The sequence below is a fragment of the Armigeres subalbatus genome, chromosome 2, assembly GCF_024139115.2.
Source record: "Armigeres subalbatus isolate Guangzhou_Male chromosome 2, GZ_Asu_2, whole genome shotgun sequence".
In the NCBI taxonomy this organism is placed as follows: Eukaryota; Metazoa; Arthropoda; class Insecta; order Diptera; family Culicidae; genus Armigeres; species Armigeres subalbatus.
This window is the reverse complement of record NC_085140.1, coordinates 170,610,052-170,628,660: the sequence shown is the minus strand read 5'-3', so window position 1 is coordinate 170,628,660 and position 18,609 is coordinate 170,610,052. Positions and strand designations below refer to the sequence as shown.

The 18,609-nt window shown below is 45.6% G+C and overlaps 1 protein-coding gene across 2 annotated transcripts in view; it reads left to right on the top strand.

Moving 5' to 3' along the window:
* The window catches only part of LOC134215480 (solute carrier family 53 member 1), a 39,769-nt gene that overhangs the window by 14,642 nt on the left and 6,518 nt on the right, over positions 1-18,609 (top strand). For both annotated transcript variants that reach the window (XM_062694665.1, XM_062694664.1), the window contains one exon: positions 4,000-5,408. In XM_062694665.1, the coding sequence (XP_062550649.1) occupies positions 4,000-5,408 (1,409 nt within the window). The remainder of the gene's footprint in view (positions 1-3,999; positions 5,409-18,609) is intronic.

Below are 18,609 nucleotides of genomic sequence, written 5' to 3'. Positions count from 1 at the left end.
GAGGAACAGTAACGGTGATAGAATACATCCTTGCCTCACACCAGCTACGATCCGGATAGGGTCGGACAAGACCCCATTGTGCAGCACTCTACACGAGAAGGCCTCGTACTGTGCCTCGATGAGGCCGATGATTTTCTCAGGAACTTCCTTGCGTCTCAGGGCGCCCCACATATTCTCGTGATTGAGACGGTCGAGAGCTTTTTCGTAGTCAATGAATACCAAGTATAGGGACTCTTGGAATTCGCTGACCTGCTCCAGAATGATGCGGGGCGTTACAATATGATCCACACATGATCTTCCGGCACGGAATCCGGCCTGCTGCCGCCGGAGAGTTGCATCGATCTTCTCCTGAATCCGGGCTAGGATAATTTTGCATAGAACTTTGAGAACGGTACACAGCTACATAATGCCTCGCCAGTTATCGCATACAGTCAGGTCACCCTTTTTGGGCACCTTCACTAAGATACCTTGCACCCAGTCGACCGCGAAAGTTGCGGTGTCCCAGATATTACGAAATAAACGATGCAGTAATTTAACGGATGTCATGGGGTCAGCATCTCGGCTGATATGCGATCGCCCCCTAGGGCTTTATTCGATTACATGCTTTGGATGGCTGTTTGAATCTCTAGCAGTGATGGAGCTTCGGTATTGACGCGTGTTATACGTCGGATCCTAGGCATATCATGCCGAGGTTGTGATGGCCTGGCTGGCACTTGAAAAAGTTGTTCGAAGTGCTCGAACCAGCGTTTCAGCTGGGCAGTTGGGTCGGTCAATAACTGATCACCCGCTTAAGCGTCGTGAGGCATCGTAGAGGAGGCGAATGTTCCCGGTTGCTGCGGCTCTCTCTCCTTCGTCGGCCAGAGATTCTGCCCACGCTCGCATGTCCCGTCGACATGAGCGTTTTACTTCTTTCTCAAGAGCCGCGTGTCGTTGACGGGCTAAGACTTTGGCTCCTCTGGCTCCTTCTAAATCTTACGGATTCAAAAATACTCGATAAATAACTCAATTTTATTTCAAAAGACATCCATGATCTGTAACAGTTTCGTTTTGACCTTTTGAACAAATTTGTAGAAGACGGCAACTTTCTATATCGTATGGATTCCACAATATTTAACCCAAGGAATATACCCATATACACTACCGCCGCCAAGCGGATGAGTTCCGAAATAATATGATCTGCGGCAGCTTCGTTTTGACCTGTTGAACAAGTTTGTAGAAGACTTTTGTGGGTCCAAAAATTGTTCAAATCGGTTCACTAACGGCTGAGATATAGTGTTTTGAAAATAGCGTTCCGACTTTTTTCGAGGCTTGGTCGGTCGTGTAAGTAAAACTTATCTCGGTCGGAGGAGTGATGAGAGAATAATCATTGCCAGATTCAGAACACGGGTAAGCATTCTCAAGATAATTCAATGTTAAGCGCCGACCGAGTGACTGGACAAGAAGAAATTTCTACAGTGAATTGAATGCCGCCGTGAATAAAGTTCCGAATGGTGACATCAAGATGTACATGAGCGGGTTCAATGCGACATGAACTTGAAGAAATGAGTGAAAACGCTGAGCTGTTTGCAGAATTCTGTGACAATAACAACACGGTGATTGAAGAATGGCTCTTGTTGCTACCGACCAGTAAACAAAGTCATGTGGGTATCTCGTGATGGACAAACTGAAAACTAAATCGATCACATCTGCATCAGCCGAAAATGGAGACGAAGCTTCCTTGATGTCCGGAATAAACGCAGCGCTGACATTGCGTCTGACCACCACCTTCTAATTGCCGAGATTTAATTACGCATTGCTCGGATAAATTGGCGGGAGGAGAGACTCGGACGGCTGAAGAACTTGGAACTCGGGCAGTGGATGTTCCGGAACGTGGTAGCGTAGAAAAGCAGTGGACGGCGATTGAGAATGGTTTTATCGAAACAAGCGAAGACAACCTGAGTGAGTTGCGAACTCAGCAGAAAGAGTAGATTACAGAACCTGGCAAGAAATTGAGAAACGTAGATAAGCATATGCCGCGATAAAGCGGGCTAGAACCAGTATAAGTATAAGTCCAGTCAACGGTATTCGGCTCTAGAGAGGGACACTGCTGCAGACGGGACAAGCAAGTATGAGTGGACTCGCTTGTTGACGAAGGGGAGAAAGCTGCAACAACTGGCTATATTCGCCTCTTCCACGATATCTCTCGACGCCTGAGTGGCGCAAGGATGAATCCGAGGATGCCGGTGAAAGAGTCGACAGGCGCGACGCGACTCACCGACCCAACAGATCAGCTGAAACGTTGGTTCGAACACTTCAAACAACTTCTTCAAATTTCGACGCCCGACCAATCATCAACATTTCGGCATGAGCCGCCAAGGGTGCGACGCATTACCCGCGTCAACTCCGAAGCTTCATCATTGCAGGAGACTAAAAGAGCCATACGAACAAAAAAATTCAACAAAAATTCAACAAGGCTCACAGGGTCGATCGCATCTCAAAACTGACCCCATGCTTTCAGCGCAAATGTTGCATCAACTATTCTGCAATATCTGGAAAACCGCGACTTTTCTGGTCGACTGAAGGTGAGTGAAGGTCCCAACAAAAGGGTTATCCTAAATCGGATAGAGGAGGAGATAGACACGATTCTACGACGTGGAAGATTATGATTGGACCATATTATCACGCTGCTTATGATCCTGAAGCAATTCAACGAATACCAAGAGTCGCGCTCTCTGGTATTCATTGACTACGAAAAAGCTTTCGACCGTCTGAACCACGGCCTCATCAAAGCGTAGTATAAAGCCTTTACGTGCAGAGTCCTGCATAACGGAGCTTTGTCTGCCCCATACAAGTAGTCGCTGGAGTGAGGCAAGGATGTAGTATATCTCCGCTACTGTTCATAGTAAGCTACTTCATCGTAATCGACGATATTGGGTGCGATTAACCGTGTACTAAGCCGTGGGCTGCTTTAGCAGCCTGTTACTATGGAAAGTTTGAACTACTTCGATTGATATTGCTCGACTAGCGCAACGGCGCTCTGGTATGCAGAGTAAGCTGCTGTTATATGTCAGTGGGACTGGATGTGTATCATCAACCGATGTCTACGTTTTATAATTCGGGTCGCCTAGTGGCCTCGCTCAACTGGATCTCGAATGAGCTCAATCGACGATGTCATCAAAAATCGATATCAACAGAAATTCGAGAGCGTAAATGAAGGTGGGTCGGCCACACATTACGAAAGAGTGGAGACGAAATCTTATTGCAAGCGCTGGATTAGAATCCTGCAAGTCATCACAGCGGATGTAGACTCAAGGGGTCCTTGCGACGTAGCCTCAACAAAGAAATATTGGAAGTCGACAGGAATCTGATCTAGGCGAGCAGCCGCCCAGGATGGAGATCTTCTACGTTGGTCCTATGTACCACCAGGGGTGTTCAGGACACATGAATGAGTGAGTGGTATTATTTAGATATACCGCCCTCCTTAGCCGTGTGGTAAGACGCGCGACTACAAAGCAAGACCATGCTGAGGGTGGCTGGGTTCGATTCCCGGTGCCGGTCTAGCCAATTTTCGGATTGGAAATTGTCTCGACTTCCCTGGGCATAAAAGTATCATCGTACTAGCCTCATGATATACGAATGCAAAAATGGTAACCTGGCTTAGAAACCTCGCAGTTAATAACTGTGAAAAAGCTTAATGAACACTAAGCTGCGAGGCGGCTCTGTCCCACTATGGGGATGTAATGCCAATGAGAAGAAGGCCGCCACATTGTAGATTTATCTACAGTACCGGAGTTCATTTTTCTGGGTGTTATGTGCTGAGATTTTTGTTCCTGTACTCCTGAACCAGTTTTGAAATTGGGTTCTTAAGAGTTTTCTTTGACATCCGAGTTTTGCATTTTATAGCCTTTATAACTGACTCGGGAGGTTCATTCCCGATCAATCAAAATGTTTCGATTACTTGTTGTTTCGATTACATTGAATCCCATTAAATGCATGTTTTCTATTCCCATCTCTTTGCAGAAAAGCTCGCCGAAGCCACCAGAAAATTTGCCAACCTTCGAACGGAGTTGAGCGAAACACTCGAGCTGGAGGAATCCACCAAAAAGAAAAAAGACAATCTCCACCGAGTCAAGAAGAACCTACTACGGAAGAAAAATGTCTCCGTTCGCAAAATCCAGGAACTGAAGCTGGCATTTAGTGAGTTCTACCTAAGTCTGATTCTACTACAGAACTATCAAAATCTCAACTTCACCGGCTTCCGCAAGATATTAAAGAAGCACGACAAACTGTTGAACGTAGACTTCGGAGCACGATGGCGAGCGGAGCACGTGGAATCGGCCCACTTCTACGTGAACAAGGACATCGATCGGTTGATCCACGAAACGGAAAACATTGTGACAAACGAAATTGAAGGTGGTGATCGACAGAGGGCCATGAAGAGACTCCGAGTACCACCGCTGGGAGAGCAGCAAAGCCCATGGACCACCTTCAAAGTGGGTTTGTTTTCGGGATCACTGCTTGTATTGTGCGTGGCGGTTCTTCTGTCGGCCATGTTTCACAATTACAGAGACGACTGGATTGTTGCATTTCGATTGTACCGTGGTCCACTCTTGATAGTGGAGTTTCTCTTCCTTTGGGGTATCAACGTCTACGGGTGGCGATCATCTGGTGTCAATCATGTACTGATATTTGAGTTAGATCCTCGGAACCATCTATCCGAACAACATCTAATGGAGCTGGCATCCATTTTCGGGGTTATATGGACACTGAGCGTGCTCAGTTACCTTTACGCTGACTCACTGAGTATACCGGCCTATTTAAGTCCATTGGCATTGTACCTATTGATGGCAGCGTTCCTGCTAAATCCCACCAGAACTTTCCGCCATGAAGCCCGATTTTGGACAATCCGAATCATTAGTCGAATAGTTACGGCACCATTTTTCTTCGTAAATTTTGCCGATTTCTGGTTGGCAGATCAGTTGAACAGCATTGTACCCGCATTTCTGGATGTACAATACTTTATCTGTTTCTACTCGACCATCACTAACTGGAACTACGAGGAAAACCCGAACAAATGCATCGATAATTCATTGTGGATACGACCTATCGTGGCCATGTTACCCGCGTGGTTCCGGATGGCGCAGTGTTTAAGGCGGTTTCGCGACACCCGGGATGCCCATCCACATTTGGCCAATGCTGTAAAATATTCAACGTCGTTTTTCGTGGTAGTGTTCTCATCGTTGCAACAAGCCACCCGAGATCAGTACGAGAAAAGCATCGACAATCCGTGGTTCTACTTGTGGATCATTGCGTCTATTGTGTCGTCATGTTATGCCTATACCTGGGATATCAAAATGGATTGGGGATTATTCGACGCCAAGGCTAACGACAACAAGTTCTTGCGTGATGAAGTAGTGTACGGCTCAAATGTAAGTATTTGGACAGTAATTGCTTTATTAGAGGTGGCTACTGGATAGCTCTTATAATCGCGCCTTTGCTGATTTATTCTGAAGGGTTTTATTGTCACGTTTTCTTAAATTGGCATTACATCCACGCTGTGTCCGAAGTGGAATATTATGTAAATAACTTCAATGCACCTCAGATTTGTTTCACCAAAGGTTAGGTTACATTCCAAACTTTCAAATAAGGGTGTGTGTATATCCAATCTAACCCCCACTGGCTGGCAGTGATGTTATGGAAGAAAGCTGTCTGTTTTACAGATTTAGTCCGGGAATTAGATGGTGCTAGCTCTACTGCAGCTCCAGAGACCCATTTCAGACTGCCTGGTATTTCATGACCAGTCCGAGGTCACTTATGCTCGCAATAAGCCCCACCTGTCCATGTTACCATTATCAAATGGATAATGGATTCATAAACAAACTTCCGGATTTAAGGTCACTCCTGACGGAATCGCGGCGGCGGCGCACAACTGTCATTTTTGTTGATTTAGCTTTGCAGCGTCGCAGCATGCGTGAAATAATAAAAATGACAGTTGTGCGTTGCTTCCGTAACGAGTGGTGTGCCCCCGAAAACGCGAGCACTTTTAAACTTGGATTCCGTCAGGAGTGACCTTAAAATCCAGCACGTATATAGTTTTTTTTCAATTGAAATCATAGTGTAAATAGGTAAATTGAAACAATCTCACCAAATTATTCCTTTTTGTATAATACAACTGAGCCAGAGAACACACTGGCGTGTGGCGTCCCGAGCAAAGTCTGAAAACATAATGAGAGCATATAGAAAACATATTTTAATATTGATATCAAATCGAAATCATAATTTGTTTTCAAATATGAAGCATCATGACTGATTACATATTTTGATCTCATTTTGCTGTTGATTTCTAAATTGTATGATCTGACATCAAACTGTGTACTTATTTTGTTATCGAAACCAATATCAAAATTAGTTTTCGATTTGCTCTTATCGATAGCAGGAATAGTTTTCGATTTGATGTCACAGTAAGATTTTTCTGCAGTAGATTTCGATCTTTTAACCGTTAAAACGACCAAAAGGATATCAACCTGAGTTATCAAAATTAGGCGATTTCACAACAACAAAATTAGTTATCGATTTGCTCTCAAGCTTTGCTCGGGTAGTTTTTCATACTCGACTCCAAACACTGCTCAATATCGTTCCGGATGTCATGAGAAGTTTGTTTGGTAGGTACTTTCTCCAAGCCTTTTTCTTTAAGGTGAAGGTGGGTTGAGTACCAAAACAAAGCTTTGAAAGTATTGGTACAATAAAAACTGTCATATACTGTAGTAGTATTGGTGTCGTATTTATAAAATAACAAAGAATATTAGTAGGGTGGTTCAAAAAACGACCCAGCTCAACTACGCTCACTCGATTCCGTCCCATGCTCCGAGTGTCCTCGAAAAACCGATTTGAACAAAAACTGGTTGAGCGCAAGCCGATTCAAGTTTGTATGAAAACTAGTATGGGAAACTAAACCTTTTATTACACTGGCTACGGCGCCTCCCCTCCAAACGCTGGCGAAAAGAGCCCACATAGCTGAAAGCAACATTCCAGAGACTTCACTGAACGAAAACCGCACCGCAGGAAAGATCCATTGATTACGTAACGCAAATATAGCATTTTATACCCCACTCACCCTTATGTCACACTTTTTGTATGAAGCATCTGCCCCTGGTGCGATAGTGTAGACTAGACTAGACTAGACTTATCTGCCCCTGGTGCGATAGATATCACAGGCAAATTTAGGGTATTTTGTTGAATTGCACGTTTCACTGATGCCTTCTGAGAAGCCTCATTATCATGCGAAAGATTCGCAACATCGATTAAAATCGACTCCTAACTATTGGAACGACCATTAAATATAGATTGTTTATGGAGTTGAAGCTCTTGAATATTTCATCCCGTCATATGGTCTCCCCCCTCGCTAGCGTCAAATGACGGAGTGCCAGAATCAGAATAATGTTAAATTCAACCTCGCCATATCAACTGTCATACAAACCTGAAACGACTTGTGCACGGTAAGCCTCTATTCAAAACAACCCAAATCATTCGATGACACCCAAATTATAAATCATAATCGACTAAGCGTGGCGGAGCAAAATTATTTTTTTAACCACCCTACTAATTAGTTTGCTGCTGCCGCTGCCGGTGTTTACATTCGCTCCGCGATCAGTTTTTAATCGTTTTTTTCGGGCAAAAATAGCAGTTTATATTAAGTTTTCGGTTTAAACAAGTGACTAATTTCGAAAAGTAATGTTTAATTTGCATTCCATCAACATTTCGGGCTGCTCATGTGTGGAGAAGTGAGTAAAAACTTGATTTTTTCCGTGCCCTTTGAGAAGAAGTGAAGTGCAGTAATAAACCCACCAAATCGCGAACGGCTATTAAATTGGCACGAAACTGATGATTTAGGATAATATTCGAGCCGAAATACATGAGACTCTTTGGATAAACATGTTCATTATCACGGGAAGTGAATAAATATGCTGTGAACAGGTTAGTAATTTCAATATTAGACTTTTGGTCGATGCTGTTCGATGCATCCGAATGTTGGTGGGAGAGAAGTGCGGGAGGTGTGGGGTTGACCCGTGGAAGGTCCGGTGCCATATTGACTGCCATTGTGGTACTCTTCCAACTATGTCCTTAAAGTATCAATTAAATAATGCAGTCGTATGCATGTTAGGCCGGGAATGGGGTAAGAAACCCTATGTAGAAAAACAATTTAGTCTAACAAGAAAAAATGACGGGAGCAAAAAACTTCACGTCAGCGCGGCACATTTCGGTTCCTTCATTCAAATTTTCAAATAACGGTTGCTTTAAAATATTCTATCTGGGAAAAATGAAATAAGGTTGATTTTAATTTTTTGACCATTTTTGCATAAATATTTCTATTAACTTTTTTTCTCAGAATTCACAACATATTGTACACGGTAACTTTCATGTACTCAGTGACTGAGTAAAATTATATTGCGCTCTCTTTTCTTAATACGGAAATTTTTACTCAATTTCCGTCTAAAGCGGGACTACTCAAAACTATGAGTAGTCCTGCTATTATATCAATCATAATCACCCATCCTCCGGCTGCAAAACACCCTCTATAGTATGTGACAACAGAAACAATTTCCTCCAATCAAGTGACAAAACTCCGTACAAATATAGCGGTAATTGACAAATTGACTGCCATCGAAACGTTAGCAACGAATTTTTTTTTTGAACAATGATAGCAGTGGGGGAAGGCTAATAATAATTGAGTACGTAGATGCCAGACAATACCGGAAACTCAAAACAATACCGGTTCTCGAAAACTTTTTTTTTTTTCATTTTTTCGGGATATTTTCAAGACATCAACGGGAGCATCATTCCACGTCGAGCATCCGTGCGAGACAGAGCATAGTCCGCGTACAGTCGATTTTTCTTCCAGTTTTTTTTCCTTAAAGCAAGGTTTTTTTAACCGAAACTGAAGTGCTATAGTGAAAGTGTGCTTATTGAAGCAATCATTTTCGTTGGTTCTCAAAAGTTTTCGTCGTGTTACGCAAAAAAAGACTTTTTTGCAAAATTCATCGGCGTCCATTGTCACGCAGGCGAAGTCATCATCGCCCAAAGCCGTCAGTCCCACCACCATCACCACTGATCGTGCACCTCCACCAACACAGGCGCTGTTGTCTCGACACCCGCAGCTGTAGCCACGATCGCGGCACGGGTGAGAGGCCGTCCGTTCGGTGGGTGTTGCTACAAGTCCCAGCCGGTGACATAGCAGTGTGTAGGCTAAGGCTCTCGTTGTAATCCCTTTCTTCCCCTCTTTTAATAATTTGAACCACGTCTGTTTTTGATAATCCGTTTTCCCTGTGTATTTGTTAATTAGTTTTGTGTTATTTTTTCCACTGTGATAAGTGTTTAACACGTACGTCCCCAACCCCCATTTTACGACAAAACTCAAAATTCAAAACCACGCAGCTCAGCCAATTTCTAACGGATTTTCAAGCAATCTTCTGGAATCGATCACAAAATTCCTATAGTTTTAGGAACCGAGGTAAATTTTTGTCCAATGGCCATGGTTCCGGATATATTCCGGGGAGTACTGGGGTTACCTCCCTCCCGGAAAAAATGGTCACTGGCAGATCGGCTTCGAAATCCATCGTGCGACATGTCAAACTTCATGATTTTGCAAAACAAGTACACTGGAGTACATTTCGGCGATTTTCGATCGAATTGGCCACGCTCCGGGTACTTCCAGGGCCGGTTCCCTTGGGGAAGTGGCCAATTTTCTTTCGCTCTTGGAACCCATCTTGTGACATATCAAACTTCATGATTTTGCAAAACAAGTACACTGGAGTACATTTCGGCGATTTTCGATCGAATTGGCCACCCTCCGGGAACTTCCAGGGCCTGGTTCCCTTGGGGAAGTGACCAATTTTCATTCGCTCTTGGAACCCATCTTGCGACATGTCAAACTTCATGATTTTGCAAAACAAGTGCACTGGAGTACATTTCGGCGATTTTCGATCGAATTGGCCACCCTCCGGGTACTTCCAGGGCCTGGTTCCCTTGGTGAAGTGGCCAATTTTCGTTCAATCTTGGAATCCATCTTGCCGCATATCAAACTTCATGATTTTGCAAAACAAGTGCACTGGAGTACATTTCGTCGATTTTCGATCGAATTTGCCACCCTCCGGGTACTTCCAGGTCCTGGTTCCCTTGGGGAAGTGGCCAATTTTCATTCGCTCTTGGAACCCATCTAGCGACATATCAAACTTCATGATTTTGCAAAACAAGTACACTGGAGTACATTTCGGCGATTTTCGATCGAATTGGCCACCCTCCGGGAACTTCCAGGGCCTGGTTCCCTTGGGGAAGTGGCCAATTTTCGTTCAATCTTGGAACCCATCTTGCGACATGTCAAACTTCATGATTTTGCAAAACAAGTGCACTGGAGTACATTTCGGCGATTTTCGATCGAATTGGCCACCCTCCGGGTACTTCCAGGGCCTGGTTCCCTTGGTGAAGTGGCCAATTTTCGTTCAATCTTGGAATCCATCTTGCCGCATATCAAACTTCATGATTTTGCAAAACAAGTGCACTGGAGTACATTTCGTCGATTTTCGATCGAATTTGCCACCCTCCGGGTACTTCCAGGTCCTGGTTCCCTTGGGGAAGTGGCCAATTTTCATTCGCTCTTGGAACCCATCTAGCGACATATCAAACTTCATGATTTTGCAAAACAAGTACACTGGAGTACATTTCGGCGGTTTTCGATCGAATTGGCCACCCTCCGGGTATTTCCAGGGCCTGGTTCCCTTAGGGAAGTGGCCAATTTTCATTCAATCTTGGAACCCATATTGCGACATATCAAACTTCATGATTTTGCAAAACAAGTACACTGGAGTACATTTCGGCGATTTTCGATCGAATTGGCCACCCTCCGGGAACTTCCAGGGCCTGGTTCCCTTGAGGAAGTGGCCAATTTTCATTCGCTCTTGGAACCCATCTTGCGACATGTCAAACTTCATGATTTTGCAAAACAAGTACACTGGAGTACATTTCGGCCATTTTCGATCGAATTGGACACCCTCCGGGTACTTCCAGGGCCTGGTTCCCTTGGGGAAGTGGCCAATTTCCATTCGCTCTTGGAGCCCATCTTGCGACATATCGAACTTCATGATTTTACAAAACAAGTACACTGGAGTACGTCTCGGCGATTTTCGATCGAATTGACCTCCCTCCGGGTACTTCCAGGGCCTGGTTCCCTTGGGGAAGTGGCCAATTTTCATTCGCTCTTGGAGCCCATCTTGCGACATATCAAACTTCATGATTTTGCAAAACAAGTACACTGGAGTACATTTCGGCGATTTTCGATCGAATTGGCCACCCTCCGGGAACTTCCAGGGCCTGGTTCCCTTGGGGAAGTGGCCAATTTTCATTCGCTTTTGGAACCCATCTTGCGACATGTCAAACTTCATGATTTTGCAAAACAAGTACACTGGAGTACATTTCGGCGATTTTCGATCGAATTGGCCACCCTCCGGGTACTTCCAGGGCCTGGTTCCCTTGGGGAAGTGGCCAATTTCCATTCGCTCTTGGAACCCATCTTGCGACATATCGAACTTCATGATTTTGCAAAACAAGTACACTGGAGTACGTCTCGGCGATTTTCGATCGAATTGACCACCCTCCGGGGAGTACCCGGAAGAAGCAGGGCCTGGTCCCCTTGAGGAAGTGGCCAATTTTCGTTTACTCTTGGAATCCACCTTGCGGCATGTCAAACTTCATGATTTTGCAAAACAAAATTCCTCCAGGAATTCCTTCGGAAGTTCCTCCAGGAATTCCTCCATAAGTTCCTCCAGGAATTCCTCCGGAAGTTCCTCCAGGAATTCCTCCGGAAGTTCCTCCAGGAATTCCTCCGGAAGTTCCTCCAGGAATTCCTCCGGAAGTTCCTCCAGGAATTCCTCCGGAAGTTCCTCCAGGAATTCCTCCGGAAGTTCCTCCAGGAATTCCTCCGGAAGTTCCTCCAGGAATTCCTCCGGAAGTTCCTCCAGGAATTCCTCCGGAAGTTCCTCCAGGAATTCCTCCGGAAGTTCCTCCAGGAATTCCTCCGGAAGTTCTTCCAGGAATTCCTCCGAAGTTCCTCCAGGAATTCCTCCGGAAGTTCCTCCAGGAATTCCTCCGAAGTTCCTTCCAGGAATTCCTCCGGAAGTTCCTCCAGGAATTCCTCCGGAAGTTCCTCCAGGAATTCCTCCGGAAGTTCCTCCAGGAATTCCTCCGGAAGTTCCTCCAGGAATTCCTCCGGAAGTTCCTCCAGGAATTCCTCCGGAAGTTCCTCCAGGAATTCCTCCGGAAGTTCCTCCAGGAATTCTTCCGGAAGTTCCTCCAGGAATGCCTCCGGAAGTTCCTCCAGGAATTCCTCCGGAAGTTCCTCCAGGGATTCCTCCGGAAGTTCCTCCACGAATTACTCCGGAAGTTCCTCCACGAATTACTTCGGAAGTTCCTCCAGGAATTCCTCCGGAAGTTCTTCCAGGAATTCCTTCGGAAGTTCCTCCAGGAATTCTTTCGGAAGTTCCTCTAGGAATTCCTCCGGAAGTTCTTCCAGGAATTCCTCCGGAAGTTCCTCTAGGAAATCCTCCAGAAATTCCTGGAAATCCAGGTGGCCAATTTCAGTTTTTCCTGGAGGAACTTCCGGAGAAATTCCTGGAGGAACTTCCGGAAGAGGTCATAGAGAAACTTCCGGAGAAATTCCTGTAGAAACTTCCGGAGAAATTCCCGGAGGAACCTCCGGAGGAATTCCTGGAGGAACTTTCGGAGGAATTCCTGGAGGAACTTCCGGAAGAATTCCTGGAGGAACTTCCTGAGGAATTCCTGGAGGAACTTCCGGAGGAATTCCTGTAGGAACTTCCAGAGGAATTCCTGGAGGAACTTCCAGGCGAAATCCGGGAGGAGTTTCTGGAGGAACTTCCCAGAGGCACTTACGGAAGAATGTCCAAATGAATTTCTTGACGATCTTTTAAAAAAAACTAGTGGAGGAGCTTCTGGAAGAGTTCCTTGACGAACTTCTGAAGAAATTTTGGCGCCAGAAACTGGTTCACGCCGATCCACGCCACCGCTGATCACCAACGGCGTGACGCCACCGTCGCTGCCTGAAAACGATCTATCACGCCACTGCCGGTAAAATTTCAATCAGCGCACAGGCCTACCTGGAAGTACCCGGAAGGTGGCCAATTCGATCGAAAATCACCGAAATGGACTCCAGTCTACTTGTTTTGCAAAATTATGAAGTTTGATATGCCGCAAGGTGGATTCCAAGATTGAACAAAAATTTGCCACTTCCCCAAGGGAACCAGGCTCTGGAAGTATCCGGTAGATGGCCATCGATCGAGAATCATCGAAATGTACTCCAGTGTACTTGTTTTGCAAAATCATTAAGTTTGACATGTCGCAAGATGGGTCCCAAGATTGAACAAAAATTGGCCACCTCCCCAAGGGAACCAGGCCCTGGAAGTACCCGGATAGTAGTCAATTCGATATAAAATCGCCAAAATTTACTCCATTGTACTTGTTCTGCAAAATCATGAAGTTTGATATGTCGCAAAATGGGTTCCAAGATTGAATGAAAACTAGCCACTTCCCCAAGGGAACCAGGCCCTGGACGTACCCGGAGGGTGGCCAATTCGATCGAAAACCGCCGAAATGTACTCCAGTGTACTTGTTTTGCAAAATCATGAAGTTTGATATGTCGCAAGATGGGTTCCAAGATTGAATGAAAATTGGCCACTTCCCTAAGGGAACCAGGCCCTGGAAGTACCCGGAGGGTGGCCAATTCGATCGAAAACCGCCGAAATGTACTCCAGTGTACTTGTTTTGCAAAATCATGAAGTTTGATATGTCGCAAGATGGGTTCCAAGATTGAATGAAAATTGGCCACTTCCCTAAGGGAACCAGGCCCTGGAAGTACCCGGAGGGTGGCCAATTCGATCGAAAATCGCCGAAATGTACTCCAGTGTACTTGTTTTGTAAAATCATGAAGTTTGATATGTTGCAACATGGGTTCCAAGAGCGAATGGAAATTGGCCACTTCCCCAAGGGAACCAGGCCCTGGAAGTACCCGGAGGGCGGCCAATTCGATCAAAAATCGCCGAAATGTACTCCAGTGTACTTGTATTGCAAAATCATGAAATTTGATATGTCGCAAGATGGGTTCCAAGATTGAATGAAAATTGGCCACTTCCCCAAGGGAACCAGGCCCTGGAAGTACCCGGAGGGTGGCCAATTCGATCGAAAATCGCCGAAATGTACTCCAGTGTACTTGTTTTGCAGAATCATGAAGTTTGATATGTCGCAAGATGGGTTCCAAGAGCGAATGAAAAGTGGCCACTTCCCCAAGGGAACCAGGCCCTGGAAGTACCCGGAGCGTGGCCAATTCGATCGAAAATCGCCGAAATGTACTCCAGTGTACTTGTTTTGCAAAATCATGAAGTTTGACATGTCGCACGATGGATTTCGAAGCCGATCTGCCAGTGACCATTTTTTCCGGGAGGGAGGTAACCCCAGTACTCCCCGGAATATATCCGGAACCATGGCCATTGGACAAAAATTGACCTCGGTTCCTAAAACTATAGGAATTTTGTGATCGATTCCAGAAGATTGCTTGAAAATCCGTTAGAAATTGGCTGAGCTGCGTGGTTTTGAATTTTGAGTTTTGTCGTAAAATGGGGGTTGGGGACGTACGTGTTAATTGTGTGTGTCTCGCTGCTGGGAGACATTTAAAGTCTGAAATGCGCGAAGGCGATGATGGCGGGGGTACATCGTATTCCTCGTCAAACAATGCCTTGTTAGCTTCTGATGCTATGCGTCAAAATAAAATGAACACTAGCATCTCCAATGTTTCCCCCACGACCCCCCGCCTCAAGGCCTGCCCTCCCGACTCTAGTGGGCCGTATGTTGTTTTCTTCCGACCCAAAGGCAAGCGGTTGAATGTAAGTCAGATCAGCAAAGATCTGGAAAAGCGATTCTCGTCTGTCATGACCATTGACCCGGTTGGGTCCAGTAAGCTTCGCATCATGGTCAGTGATCGCAAACAGGCCAACGAAATTGCCTCCTGTGAGCTTTTCATTCTCGAATATAAGGTTTATTTACCGTCAGCAGTTTGTGAGATCGCGGGGGTGGTGACGGAGGGAAGTATGACATGCGACGATTTTAAACAAGGTTTCGGTCGTTTCAAGAACGCTTCTTTGCCTCCTGTTGCGATACTGGATTGCAAGCAAATGTATTCGGTGTCGCAGGAGGGAGAGAAGTGGATTTATTCCCCGTCTGACTCTTTCTGCGTCACCTTTTCCAGGTCCGCGCTGCCTGACTACGTAGTGATTGGCAAACTTCGTCTAAGAAAAACTTCGTCTACCTGTTCGGCTGTATGTACCGAAGGTGATGAATTGTGTTAATTGCAAGCAGCTGGGCCACACCGCTCAGTACTGCTGAAACAAACCTCGCTGTGCATCGTGCGGAGAGAAGCATGTGGATGGCGCGTGCAAGACGCCACCGAAATGTGTCTATTGCAACGAAGGCCCTCCACATGCTCTTGAAGCTTGCCCGACATACATACAGCGCCGAATCCACCAGAAGCGTTCTCTTCAGCAACGTTCTCGACGTAGCTACGCCGAAATGCTGAGGAAGGCCGCTTCACCAGTTGTTTCTCTTCCTTTGGACGATCAAGGTAGCTTTGACTCCGAAGCTGGAAATGGGGCCTTTGTTTTCAAAGGCTCAACGAGGAAACGAGTAAAACAAAGCCAGCGTCCCTCGAAAAAGCATAGAAAACAGCCTCAAAGAGAGCCCCATTCCAACTTTCTGGCATCGTGGAGCTCATCCTCAATTTCTTCGATGCTTCCAACCCCGTGAAGAACATGGCCAAACTGTTCTTCCTATTCTGACTACTCTCCTGAAGCAGCTGGTTTCAAAAATGCCCCTCCTCGAGTCATTCGTATCCTTCGATGACTAATTTTGTCGATAAGGCTCATATGATTTCAATTCTACAGTGGAGTTGTCGAAGTATTATTCCAAAATTAGATATTTTTAATTTTTTAGTTGACAAATTACAATGCGATGTTTTTACTTTATGTGAAACATGGCTAACACCAGATGTGAACCTTCTTTTTCCCGATCTCAACATCATTCGCCACGATCGGGCAAATCCATATGGAGGGGTGCTTTTAGGGATCAAAAAACAGCACTTCTTCTATAGTCGATTTTGCTCCGATGTCAGGCACCGAAGCTGTCGCATGTCAGGTGACTATTCGAGGAAAAGACCTCAGTATCGCCTCGATATATCTTCCTCCAAACACCGCGATATCTCGTAGAGATCTCTCGCACATCTGCTCGGTTATGCCCGGACCACGGTTGCTCTTGGGAGATTTTAACTCCCATGGAACATGCTGGGGGGGAACTGTACGACGACAACCGTTCATCAATGATATACGACCTCTGCGACAACTTTAATATGTCAATTTTGAATACAGAAGAAGTTACACGAGTGGCTCCTTTAGCAAAAGATAGCCGTCTAGATCTTTCCATTTGTTCGAGCTCATTATCGTTGGACTGTACTTGGAAGGTGGTCCAAGATCCCCATGGTAGTGATCATTTGCTGATCGAAGCTTTCATTTCCAATGGACATAATCAATCCGCTTCTATCGACCTCTCATATGACCTCACAAAGCACATCGATTGGGGGAAATATGGGGAGGCCATCATTGATGGCATACAGTCGATAGAAACACTTAAACCGCGGGAAGAGTACCAGTTTCTATCTCAGTCGGTTATTGACAGCGCTCTCCATGCTCAACGCCGGCCGGTGCCAGGAGCTTCGGTTCGTAGGAAACCACATAGTCCGTGGTGGGACACCGCGTGCACACAGCTCTATCGTGAGAAATCCAACGCGTTTAAGGAATTTCGGAAACACGGATCGATCGTTCTGCACAAACGGTACATCGCGCTCAAGATCCAGTTCGAGAAGCTGGTCAAAGTTTAGAAACGTGGATATTGGCGCACTTTTGTTGAAGGTTTATCGCGCGAGACCTCAATGAAAACTCTGTGGACCGTCGGGAGAAGAATGCGCAACGCGTCGTCCGTAAACGAAGATCGTGAAAGCTCGTCGCGGTGGATACTCGACTTCGCAAATAAAGTTTGTCCGGATTCGGTACCGGTGAAGCAAGTGTCACGTGATGCTCTTGCTGACAGGGATGATACAGATCGGCCTTTTTCGATGATTGAATTCTCGCTTGCTCTCCTTTCTTGTAACAATTCCGCCTCAGGGATGGATAGAATAAGGTTCAATTTGCTCAAAAACCTCCCAGACGTCGCGAAGGGGCGCCTGTTGAGCTTGTTCTACCAGTTACTGGAGTGCGACATTGTTCCGGATGATTGGAGGCAAGTGAGGGTGATAGCCATCCAAAAGCCTGGAAAACCCGCATCGGATTGTAATTCGTATCGCCCCATCGCGATGTTGTCCTGTCTTCGGAAGCTGTTGGAGAAGATGATTCTCTTCCAGCTAGACGAATGGATTGAATCGAATGGTTTGTTGTCAGATACACAATTTGGTTCCCGCAGGGGTAAGGGAACGAACGACTGTCTTGCGTTGCCTTCTTCAGAAATTCAGCTTACTTTCGCTAAAAAAGAGCAAATGGGGTCAGTGTTTTTGGACATAGAGGGGGCTTTTGATTCAGTTTGCGTCGATGTCTTATCCGACAAACTCCACGAGTGTGGACTTTCACCAATTTTGAACAACTATTTGTACAATTTGTTGTCAGAGAAGCGTATGAGTTTTTCTCATGGTGACTCGGCAACTTCACGAATTAGCTACATGGGTCTCCCCCCGGGCTCATGTTTGAGCCCTCTTCTTTACAATTTTTACGTCAGAGATATTGATGAATGTCTCATGCCAAATTGCTCGTTGAGACAGCTTGCAGATGATTGTGTTGTATCCGTTTCGAAGCCAACAGCGGTTGATCTGCAAGGACCATTGCAAGATACTTTGGACAATTTGTCTACTTGGGCCTTAAAGCTGGGTATCGAATTCTCTCCAGAGAAAACTGAGATGGTTGTCTTTTCAAAAAAACATAAGCCGGCAAAGTTCCCGCTCCGACTGTTGGGTAAGGCAATCACTCATAGCATGTCTTCTAAATACCTCGGGGTCTGGTTCGACTCGAAATGTACCTTTGGGAAGCACATTGTGTATCTGACACAAAAATGTCAGAAAAGAATCAATTTCATGCGAACGATAACGGGAGCTTGGTGGGAAGCCCATTCCGAAGATCTTATCACGTTGTACCGAACAACCATTCTGTCAGTTCTCGAATACGGTAGTTTCTGCTTCCAGTCCGCGGCTAAAACACACATGCTGAAGCTTCAACGGATTCAGTACCGCTGTCTCCGTATCGCGTTGGGTTGTATGAATTCGACTCATACGATGAGTCTGGAAGTACTTGCGGGAGTACTGCCTCTGACAGATCGTTTCGCGGAATTATCGCTCCGGTTCCTCATCCGCTGTGAGGTTCTCAATCCATTGGTCATTGACAACTTCGAGAAGCTGCTTGAACAAAACCCTCAATCTCGATCCATGAGTATTTACCACTGGTATATGACGCTGGAGGTAAGCCCATCTTCGGTTGACTCCAA